General features: G+C 40.0%; 1 protein-coding gene across 1 annotated transcript in view; it reads left to right on the top strand.

Annotated features, from left to right (window-relative positions):
* Window positions 1–12,149, top strand: part of PAAF1 (proteasomal ATPase associated factor 1) — a 148,910-nt gene that overhangs the window by 79,986 nt on the left and 56,775 nt on the right. Inside the window, exon 10 of the mRNA XM_053708733.1 lies at window positions 9,074–9,156. Within this exon, the coding sequence (XP_053564708.1) occupies window positions 9,074–9,156 (83 nt within the window). The remainder of the gene's footprint in view (window positions 1–9,073; window positions 9,157–12,149) is intronic.

Here is a 12,149-nt window from a genome sequence, read left to right on the forward strand (position 1 = left end):
ACTCTGGTCTGCGGAAGCTCATCCCCTGTGACAGGTTGTCCAGGGACAGCCACCAACGGAGTGAATCTCTGGTCCTCTGATCTACTTGTATCGTCGGAGACAAGTCTGTATAATCCCCATTCCACTGACTGAGCATGCACAGTTGTAATGGTCTTAGATGAATTCGCGCAAAAGGAACTATGTCCATTGCCGCTACCATCAAACCTATTACTTCCATGCACTGCGCTATGGAAGGAAGAGGAACAGAATGAAGTATTTGACAAGAATTTAGAAGTTTTGATTTTCTGGCCTCTGTCAGAAAAATCCTCATTTCTAAGGAGTCTATTATTGTTCCCAAGAAGGGAACCCTTGTTGACGGAGATAGAGAACTTTTTTCTACGTTCACTTTCCACCCGTGAGATCTGAGAAAGGCCAGGACAATGTCCGTGTGAGCCTTTGCTTGTGGAAGGGACGACGCTTGAATCAGTATGTCGTCCAAGTAAGGTACTACTGCAATGCCCCTTGGTCTTAGCACCGCTAGAAGGGACCCTAGTACCTTTGTGAAAATTCTTGGAGCAGTGGCTAATCCGAACGGAAGTGCCACAAACTGGTAATGCTTGTCCAGAAATGCGAACCTTAGGAACCGATGATGTTCCTTGTGGATAGGAATATGTAGATACGCATCCTTTAAATCCACAGTGGTCATGAATTGACCTTCCTGGATGGAAGGAAGAATTGTTCGAATGGTTTCCATTTTGAACGATGGAACCTTGAGAAACTTGTTTAGGATCTTGAGATCCAAGATTGGTCTGAATGTTCCCTCTTTTTTGGGAACTACGAACAGATTGGAGTAGAACCCCATCCCTTGTTCTCCTAATGGAACAGGATGAATCACTCCCATTTTTAACAGGTCTTCTACACAATGTAAGAATGCCGGTTTTTTTATGTGGTCTGAAGACAATTGAGACCTGTGGAACCTCCCCCTTGGGGGAAGCCCCTTGAATTCCAGAAGATAACCTTGGGAGACTATTTCTAGCGCCCAAGGATCCAGAACATCTCTTGCCCAAGCCTGAGCGAAGAGAGAGAGTCTGCCCCCTACCAGATCCGGTCCCGGATCGGGGGCCAACATCTCATGCTGTCTTGGTAGCAGTGGCAGGTTTCTTGGCCTGCTTACCTTTGTTCCAGCCTTGCATTGGCCTCCAGGCTGGCTTGGCTTGAGAAGTATTACCCTCTTGCTTAGAGGACGTAGCACTTGGGGCTGGTCCGTTTCTGCGAAAGGGACGAAAATTTGGTTTATTTTTGGCCTTGAAAGACCTATCCTGAGGAAGGGCGTGGCCCTTGCCCCCAGTGATATCAGAAATAATCTCTTTCAAGTCAGGGCCAAACAGCGTTTTCCCCTTGAAAGGAATGTTAAGCAATTTGTTCTTGGAAGACGCATCCGCTGACCAAGATTTTAGCCAAAGCGCTCTGCGCGCCACAATAGCAAACCCAGAATTTTTCGCCGCTAATCTAGCCAATTGCAAAGTGGCGTCTAGGGTGAAAGAGTTAGCCAATTTGAGAGCATGAATTCTGTCCAAAATCTCCTCATAAGAAGAATCTTTATTGAGCGCCTTTTCTAGTTCATCGAACCAGAAACACGCTGCTGTGGTGACAGGAACAATGCATGAAATTGGTTGTAGAAGGTAACCTTGCTGAACAAACATCTTTTTAAGCAAACCCTCTAATTTTTTATCCATAGGATCTTTGAAAGCACAACTATCTTCTATGGGTATAGTGGTGCGTTTGTTTAGAGTAGAAACCGCCCCCTCGACCTTGGGGACTGACTGCCATAAGTCCTTTCTGGGGTCGACCATAGGAAACAATTTCTTAAATATAGGGGGAGGGACGAAAGGTATGCCGGGCCTTTCCCATTCTTTATTTACAATGTCCGCCACCCGCTTGGGTATAGGAAAAGCTTCGGGGGGCCCCGGGACCTCCAGGAACTTGTCCATTTTACATAATTTCTCTGGAATGACCAAATTCTCACAATCATCCAGAGTAGATAACACCTCCTTAAGCAGGGCGCGGAGATGTTCCAATTTAAATTTAAATGTAATCACATCAGGTTCAGCTTGTTGAGAAATTTTCCCTGAATCTGAAATTTCTCCCTCAGACAAAACCTCCCTGGCCCCCTCAGACTGGTGTAGGGGCACTTCAGAACCAATATCATCAGCGTCCTCATGCTCTTCAATATTTTCTAAAACAGAGCAGTCGCGCTTTCGCTGATAAGTGGGCATTTTGGCTAAAATGTTTTTGATAGAATTATCCATTACAGCCGTTAATTGTTGCATAGTAAGGAGTATTGGCGCACTAGATGTACTAGGGGCCTCCTGTGTGGGCAAGACTGGTGTAGACGAAGGAGGGGATGATGCAGTACCATGCTTACTCCCCTCACTTGAGGAATCATCTTGGGCATCATTTTCTCTAAATTTTGTGTCACATAAATCACATCTATTTAAATGAGAAGGAACCTTGGCTTCCCCACATACAGAACACAGTCTATCTGGTAGTTCAGACATGTTAAACAGGCATAAACTTGATAACAAAGTACAAAAAAACGTTTTAAAATAAAACCGTTACTGTCACTTTAAATTTTAAACTGAACACACTTTATTACTGCAAATGTGAAAAAGTATGAAGGAATTGTTCAAAATTCACCAAAATTTCACCACAGTGTCTTAAAGCCTTAAACGTATTGCACACCAAATTTGAAAGCTTTAACTCTTAAAATAACGGAACCGGAGCCGTTTTTATATTTAACCCCTTTACAGTCCCTGGTATCTGCTTTGCTGAGACCCAACCAAGCCCAAAGGGGAATACGATACCAAATGACGCCTTCAGAAAGTCTTTTCTATGTATCAGAGCTCCTCACACATGCATCTGCATGTCATGCTTCCCAAAAACAAGTGCGCAATAGAGGCGCGAAAATGAGGCTCTGCCTATGATTAGGGAAAGCCCCTAGAGAATAAGGTGTCCAATACAGTGCCTGCCGGTTATTTTACATAATTCCCAAGAATAAAATAATTCCTCAAAGCTATGAAGTATAAAATATGCTTATATATCAATCGTTTTAGCCCAGAAAATGTCTACAGTCTTAAAAGCCCTTGTGAAGCCCTTTTTTTTTTCTTATGTAATAAAAATGGCTTACCGGATCCCATAGGGAAAATGACAGCTTCCAGCATTACATCGTCTTGTTAGAAATGTGTCATACCTCAAGCAGCAAAAGTCTGCTCACTGTTTCCCCCAACTGAAGTTAATTCCTCTCAACAGTCCTGTGTGGAAACAGCCATCGATTTTAGTAACGGTTGCTAAAATCATTTTCCTCTTACAAACAGAAATCTTCATCTCTTTTCTGTTTCAGAGTAAATAGTACATACCAGCACTATTTTAAAATAACAAACTCTTGATTGAATAATAAAAACTACAGTTAAACACCAAAAAACTCTAAGCCATCTCCGTGTACAACGGCAAAGAGAATGACTGGGGAAGGCGGAGCCTAGGAGGGATCATGTGACCAGCTTTGCTGGGCTCTTTGCCATTTCCTGTTGGGGAAGAGAATATCCCACAAGTAAGGATGACGCCGTGGACCGGACACACCTATGTTGGAGAAATTGAATTTTATTTAAAAATGACCTGCAGAAAAATTTTCACTAAAAAAAAATCTCATTGCAGAAAGTAAAGAAAAGTTCTGCCTCTGGGATTCAAAATTTGAAAATAAGAATGCAATGGGCTACAAGTAGAACACGATAACAGAGTCCAAAAGAAGGCATCAAAGTTTAGAACTTTTATACAGACTTACAAATACAGGCCACAACCGGACATCGGGGCCAATTTTTCAAGCTCCGTACGGAGCTTGATGCCCATTGTTTCCGGCGAGTGAAGCAGCGGTCTTTAGAGATGGAGGACATAAATCAACCCGATTGAATACGATTGGGTTGATTGATTGCAGGGGCAGCTTTGCACCAGCAGTTCACACACTAGTTTGCTGTGGTAGCTATCTGCTGATTGGTGCCTGGCACTGCCTTCACACATTTGTCTCTTGTGATTGGTTAACTAGTTGTGTTCAGCTAGCTGCCAACAGTGCAATGCTGTTCCTTCAGCATAGGATAACAAGAGAATGAAGCAAATTTGATAATAGAATTGGACAGTTTTTTTAAATTGTATTTTCTATCCAAACCATGAAAGAAACTTTTGGGGTTTCCTGTCCCTTTAACACAAACAAATTCTTGTCTCTTGTCTAATATAGCATAACACAAATGTTTGATACAAACATATTACATGGTAAAAAGCATATCAAATAGAATATACCATCAAACAATATTCTTTAATGTTCTATATTACAGCGGTTATCAAATATACAGGTAAAAACACAATAAGGATGTTTTGCTGTGTTTCCCTATGTGGCAAATAACAGAACGAGGGTTGCTATAGAAAACTCTTCAGCGTAAAGTTAATCACGTGAATCACTGATACAATTTCACAACTGACTCTCTATTTCCTGCACACATATAAGCGAGTAAAAAAATACAGTTAATATTCTAATGATAAAAAATTACGCAATAAAAAATCCTAAATAAGAGCAAGCAAAATAAAAAATCCTTTCCTGGCCAGACCTGTGTGACTCGGGACTACAACGCAATTGAGGGACACGCCTCTTCATCAGGTGTAGTAAACTATTGTTACCCACTCTCTTTTATAGGGACAGTTCACCTAAAAATGTTCTCCCCTTTAAATTGTTGCCAATGATTCATTTTACCTGCTGGAGTGTTTTAAATTGTTTACAAGTAGCTCCTTTACCCCTATTTTGGCATTTGAAATAGCTGATTTAGCCTGTGGTATCCCAACCTATACTGAAAGTTTCTATACTGGAGTATATTCTATTGAATAGCCTAAATAAACACAGCCAGCAGAAGAGATTACACTCTCAGTGAGGGGCATGATAGTTAAGTAATAAAATTATCATTTTCCATTGTTCTCTCTAAGTATTGAGCTTTGGTTTTCTAGACAAATATAAGATAAGGAAGCAAGTCTGTGTACATAAAGTGATAACATAATGAGATCTGATATTACCTGAAGCTCAACCCATTGTAAAAGGCTGTGGTTTAAAAGCACAAAACCAGCTACTTCATATACACAAATAAACCTAAAAATGCAATTTCTCATAAATGTTATACTCTGCAGTAATGTTTCTGATTGAATAAGATCCAAAGAATTATTAGATTAATATGAATTGTGCCCCTTAGTGCACATTTGTATAATGGATCTTTTCATATGCAGGGGACAGGGGAAGGTCTGATCTCAGCCCCTTTTATTGGGTGTTCCTGCTTAATCTCATCAACAATGCTAAATTTGGAGCTTCTAAGTAAGTTTTTATAAGGTTTTATACTGGATTTTTATATCTGTATCTGTGCATATTATTATTTATAGTAGTATCTTTTACATGCAGTTATATGAAAATGTAACTATTAAAAAACACTGAACAGCAGCTATTTATTTGAAGAAGAAAAAAAAAGAAGTTCTTTAACAAGGAAACAGTGCTATGTTCAGCAGATATATTTTCATACAAAAAAAATATTTTATGTATCTGAAGCCTTAAAGGGACAGTCTACAGCAGAATTTTTATTGTTTTAAAAGATAGATAATCCCATTATTACCCATTCCCCAGTTTTGCATAACCAGCACAGTTATAATAATACACGTTTTACCTCTTGTATCTAAGCCTCTGTAAACTGCCCCCTATTTTAGTTCTTTTGACAGAGCTTCTTCCGGTCCATGTAGTGGATCAATTCATAGCCCCATTTACGCTAAGAACCCAATCCCTTAAATATCTAGGCATAAATGTATCACCAAATCAGGGGGGCTTAATTAAACTAAATTACAACTCCCTCACCTCAAATATATCCTCAAACACCACAACAAGGTCCCCCAAATCCATATTGTGGCTTGGGAGAATTGGAGCAGCCAAGATGACACTACTCCCAAAAATGTTATACTTATTACAAACAGTCCCCATCCCCTCCCAAGCCCTATGATCCCCAAATTACAATCAATTATCAACTCTTATATATGAAAATCCAGCCCCCCTCCCCCGAGGATTGCCAAATCAACCCTATATAGAGATCCCACCCAAGGAGAACTGGGAGTCCCTAATATACATGAATATCGGAAAGCTATCTTTGTTTTAAGAATAGTAGACTGTTGCTCATATGACGAACACCATCATAAACAATGGGTCAAACTCGAACATGAACTTTCAGACCACCCCCAATTAGGAGCCTGATGCTGGACCAACAGTTGCCAAACTAAGTTAAAGAATCCTAGCAATCCATTAATTTTAGAAGCACACAGAGCTTGAGAGGAAATAGTCAAAACTCTCCCTAACCTTTCCACAATACCCTTCCCACTTGCACCTACACTACAAATTAACAGATTTGTAGTTGTTGTTTGTTCCTGGCAGACTGCTTCTCTTCCTATTTGTATTTGTAGCTATTGTTTGTTCCTGGCAGACTGCTTCTCTTCCTGTTTGTATTTGTAGCTGTTGTTTGTTCCTGGCAGGCTGCTTATCTTCCTGTTTGTAGCTGTTGTTTGTTCCTGGCAGGCTGCTTCTCTTCCTGTTTGTATTTGTAGCTGTTGTGTGTTCATGGCAGGCTGCTTCTCTTCCTGTTTGTATTTGTAGCTGTTGTGTGTTCATGGCAGGCTGCTTCTCTTCCTGTTTGTATTTGTAGCTGTTGTTTGTTCCTGGCAGACTGCTTTATCTTCTTGTTTGTATTTGTAGCTGTTGTTTGTTCCTGGCAGACTGCTTCTCTTCCTGTTTGTATTTGTGGCTGTTTGTTCCTGGCAGGCTGCTTCTCTTCCTGTTTGTATTTGTGGCTGTTGTTTGTTCCTAGCAGACTGCTTCTCTTCCTGTTTGTATTTGTGGCTGTTGTTTCTTCCTAGCAGACTGCTTCTCTTCCTGTTTGTTCCTGGCAGGCTGCTTCTCTTCCTGTTTGTATTTGTGGCTGTTTGTTCCTGGCAGGCTGCTTCTCTTCCTGTTTGTATTTGTAGCTGTTGTTGTCTAATCACTTGACTTGTTTCTCTGATAAATACATCTCTCATGCAGTTCACTAGTTAAAAGGAAAGTGTACTGTAAAATTGGTTTCTCCTTAATGTGTTTATATGTATTTGTTATACCAGCTGCAGAGTTTAAAATGTATGGGAAATTGCACCTTTTTGTATATGAAATAGCTGTTTCTACTAATTGAACCCCCTACCCAATAAAAAGGGATGATCTTGTAGGGAGAGAATACCTCAGTTATCTAATTATTTACACAAAGTCCTTATCTTCTTTATTACTGTTTACTCAAAGGCCAATACTTAGGGCCTGATGATCAAAAGTTTGCATACAAAAACAGGAAAAACCACATTTAACCTTACAGGGACAATCTTTGTGCAAGTATCACCGAAAATGGGCTGTCCCTGCGAGTGGCAAGATGGAGGATGAAGTACACGGGAAGAAGCCGGTGTATGCTTAAACTTTAATATTACACCTAATACAAATCAAAATACGCTGTTTTCAGTGCACTTTACCTTATTATTTTCGAATGCATAGGTTTTGCTTTCAGAGTAATTAGTGTTTTGAGTATTTTGATAAAAGCTTGCCACCTTTTAAGTTGTGAGAAAAAACAGTGAGATCTGTAGGGCGGGCGTGTATTGATAATTACCTTGGGATTTGAGAGACAATTTCATATACGTCCATGGAACAATAATGTTCAGCTCATTTTACTAAAAAAAACAACAATTACACTTTTGTATATTGTGCTTATAAGTGAATTTCTGTGTGTTTTTTGCACATCCAGTGTACTGAAATTATAGTTTACGCTATGCATATTTAATGATTTATTCCTGTGTTATTTACATACACATTTTACGTTTTTGATAAAATTTGCTTTTTTGGTGAACAATTTTGTAACGATTTTTGACTAACATTGTCAGTGCTGTTATAGGGTTACAAGGAATTTGATATATAAGTGATTGGTTTAGAATGAAGTTGGGGAGGAAGAGAATGGTATGGCAGAAGCTGGCGGTTTTAACTGGGAGGGAGAGTAGAATTTCCTCCTTGTCCAAGTCCAACACTGTTGTGATCCTGTGTAGGTGCTGGAGTGAAAAAAAGGTTTATGTAACAGCCAAGATGTTAAAGGAGCATTCAATACTAAATACATTTTACAAGCATAGTATTGAGGTTATTCCCCACCTCCCCTTAGTCATGAATGCCACCATGTTGAAATCTAACTTTTACTGCATTCCAGTGCTGATTTGTTTGCACATGGGCAGTAACTCTGCAACCGATACCTGCAGTGTAACCTAGGTTCCAAAATGGCGGCACAGTGGCTCATGAAATGTATTTGTTTCATGTCCCTTTTAATACAGAGACTGCAGATAGAAGTTACCTTCCTAAAAGCATTCTGGAGAGGTCTGCTGTAACGTGTGACAGGGGATGATGTGGTTAGTGATATGTTTGTACATTTTATTTGGCCTCAAGTAGAAGTAGAATAATTATACAAGTGTTACAGGAGATGCTTATCCAGAGTAGTTAGAAATAACAAGATAAAACATTAAAGGGCCATAATAATAATAAATTATAGGCTCTAAATCGTTATAGCATGTAACTTTAACAGTAGTGACGCCCCAACTCTATGTAACTCTCACAAAGTGGTTAAATACATAGTTTAAAGTACTGCTCTAATAGAGTGGGAGTGTCACTGGTGCTAAAATGACTTATTCTAATGAATTAGTGCATATACATGTTATTTAATAGAACGTCAGTGGAACATTTGCAGATGTTATTGGTTTTGAGGCCGGAAATCTAGTTCATGTGAGCAAAAAAGAGAGAAATGGGAAGAAAGGAGATTTATGCGTCTATAATCCTGGTCATGTAATTATCAGTTTCATGGATTTATCCTCTGCTGATTTCCTTTTAATGATTATGGGAACTGGCTGTGCTCCTTGATTCTATGGCTAACTGGGCTTGTCACTTGTTGTATGTGAATAGAACTAAACTGTAGCTTTTTATCCCCAGGACGCCAGTGCAGACAGTGTGCAAGTCAGGAGCCCCTGTACATTCCTTGTGTCCGTTCAGAGAAGGATTCATCGCTAGCCAAGGTATTTTCAACACGGTTCCATTTCATTACAGTGTCATTACTACACAGCATTAAAGGGACATTAAACGGCTAAGTATAACTTCAGTGCTCTCTTTTTTATGACACAATGAGTCCACGGATCATCTTAATTACTAATGGGATATTCACCTCCTGGTCAGCAGGAGGCGACATAGAGCACCACAGCAGAGCTGTTAAATAACTCCTCCCTTCTCTTCCACCCCAGTCATTCTCTTTGCCTACGTTAGTGATAGGAAGTGGTAAAGTGAGGTGTTAGATAGGATTCTTCAATCAAGAGTTTATTATTTTTAAAGTAGTGCAGGATTGTGCTGCTTTGTCCTGGGGTGTAGCCGTAGTCTATATCATATTCTTCAGTAGAGCATTGGTGGCTTTAGAGCAATGGGAACTTGTGGGACATAATTCTCACTGCGCCTCCCATATAATATTGCTGCCCTAACCCTGAAAACCTGAGGAATATTTATTCAGGAGTTTCTTTTTCTTCACAGGTCCATGTGGGGGATAGGACCCCTCAAACCTGGTGAACTGCCTTTTCTGTCAGGCAGACATGTGAGGTAAGTGCTATGTTTCCTGGGACACTTAGAAGAAAAAGGAGCACTTTACTATCTATTATTTCATTACATAAAGGGGCTTATGGTATAAGGCACTTTATTAGGGGACAATGAAAGCTCTGAGTCTAAGAGAACTAGACAGCGTTTAACAGGCACTGGGGCTGGGAGATAAGCACTTTTGATTTCTCTGGTGGTTATTTTATCATGTCGTTATTTTTAATGCGTAATAATGTCCGGGGAGTGTTTTTACTGTTAGCCACACCCACGATGGGCGGATCTTTCTGTATTGCACGCTTTTTCTCTGCGCCTCTATCTGAAGAGAGGCGCAGAGAAAAGTGCAAGAGACTTTACAGAGGCCCTAGAGGATCAAAAAGTTAACAAGTGCAAAAAAAATTAATTAAAAACAGTATAGTAACATAACCTTCCCCAGCATGCTATGTCATATTAGAAATGGCCAAGTATTACATATGTACCACATAAACATGAACTATGGTGTATATTAGTATCATATTTACTGCATTATATTCACATAGTTTTTACTTTATTGTTGTGCGGTGCGCATCTTTGTGTCACTGTGTTTACCGCTGCTGCAGTAGAGATCAATAGAGATCAATGCTAAACATGGACCCCACAGGATCGGTCACCTAACCATTCCCACCGGTCCAGATTTATACCCTAGAATTGGCACATATATATCACACACATCGCTCTAGTGAGGTCCCACTCAGTCGGGTAAATAGTTTACGCATGTTCGCCTAGCAACCAAAATGTTCCATATTGAGAACAGATATGGGACATATCAGGAACCAACATACTAGTGGAAACTGCATCCATAGAACTTAAATATACCATAGCGGTAACATCCCTGCTTCTATTCACTTGGTATTACACTGACCCGTGTAGGGTTGCTAAGCAACCAAGTATAACAACATAAAGTGTAAACCATTATGTATAAAACATTATGCCTACCATAGCAGATCCCACGTTTTGAGGCATCCTGATCCACAATGATCAGCAATATACTTCAGCCTGTCTTAAGCTGCTAGCGAGAAATCCTCTCCTCAAAATTGAACCAACCTATACAACTATATACAAATATACACAAATCTGTATGCAGAAACGATCTATGAGTATCTAGTAACATTAATATTCCTGCTCTTATTCACTTGGTATAGCAACTACCCGTATAGGGTTGCTAAGTAGCCAGGGACAATAACATAAGATATTATACATGCCGTAGTGATCCCCTCACAGTGGGGCACCCTGATCAACGGAGATCCACATCCTACCTCAGTCTGTCTTTTGATGTTGATGAGACCTCTAATCCTCCCATTAAACCAACCTATACCAATATGTACAAATGCATACAAATATAATATAGATGTATATAACAACAATCCATGAACCCAAATGATCCGATTGCTATGACTGGAATCTGAATTAGTGCCAATGATAGATATAAACAACTGGCTTAAAAGCCAGTAACTCAAGGACAACATCACACACAAATGTCATGAATCCTAATATATATTTTGATGTAAACCAAAACCATATTTGGTAATATTATGTCCTGTATGCCACAAATAGATAATCCTTATGTATGTACCCAGTACCTCCAAAAACCAGATAGTAAACATACCCAATCAATTGAACAACCATTATAGGAAACATTGCATATCCAAATTGACATTCAATCCCTTAGGAACCAACGTGTCCAATGTAAAGATCCATCTACTTTCTCTCTGCAGTAGCAGCCTACCCCTATCACCTCCTCTGGTGAGTGGCGGAATGTGATCTATAATGATGAATCTTAAGTCAGTGTTTTTGTGTTGTGCCTGAAGGAAGTGTCTGGCAACCGGCTGATCTGATTTGCCGCTACTGAGGGCTGCCCTGATACCTGACCTGTGATTGGCCATTCTAGTGCGGGCATCATCCTGTGTCTTACCGACATAGAATTTGCCACAGGGGCAATGTATCATGTACACAATATAGTTTGTAGTGCATGTGACCCTATGTCTAATAGCAAATCTTTTGTTTGTCCAAGGATGTGTGAAAAATTTGCTCTGGGTCATCCCACTGCATGTGGTGCATCCACTGCATCTGAAGCACCCATTTTTGGTGGTGTGGTGTCTAACCATGTTTTGGACCTGTAGCCTAATCTGTTATCAGGTCGCATCAAATGATCTCTCAAGGAGGCCGCCCTCCTATAGCCAACAATCGGTAAGTCCATGGAGTCACAAGAAAGTCTCTTATCAGTAGAGACAATGTCCCAATGATCACGCAGTATTTTCGGCAGGACAACTTTATCTGGAGTAAATGTAGTAGTTAATATCATCCGTTCATTCTGTGGTGTTTCAGGTACTGGTTTCTTTAATGCCTCCATCTGTGTTATCCTTGTAGCCTCAGTATAAGCTGACGTCAGATGTTG

Source organism: Bombina bombina, chromosome 3, assembly GCF_027579735.1.
Source record: "Bombina bombina isolate aBomBom1 chromosome 3, aBomBom1.pri, whole genome shotgun sequence".
Taxonomy (NCBI): Eukaryota; Metazoa; Chordata; class Amphibia; order Anura; family Bombinatoridae; genus Bombina; species Bombina bombina.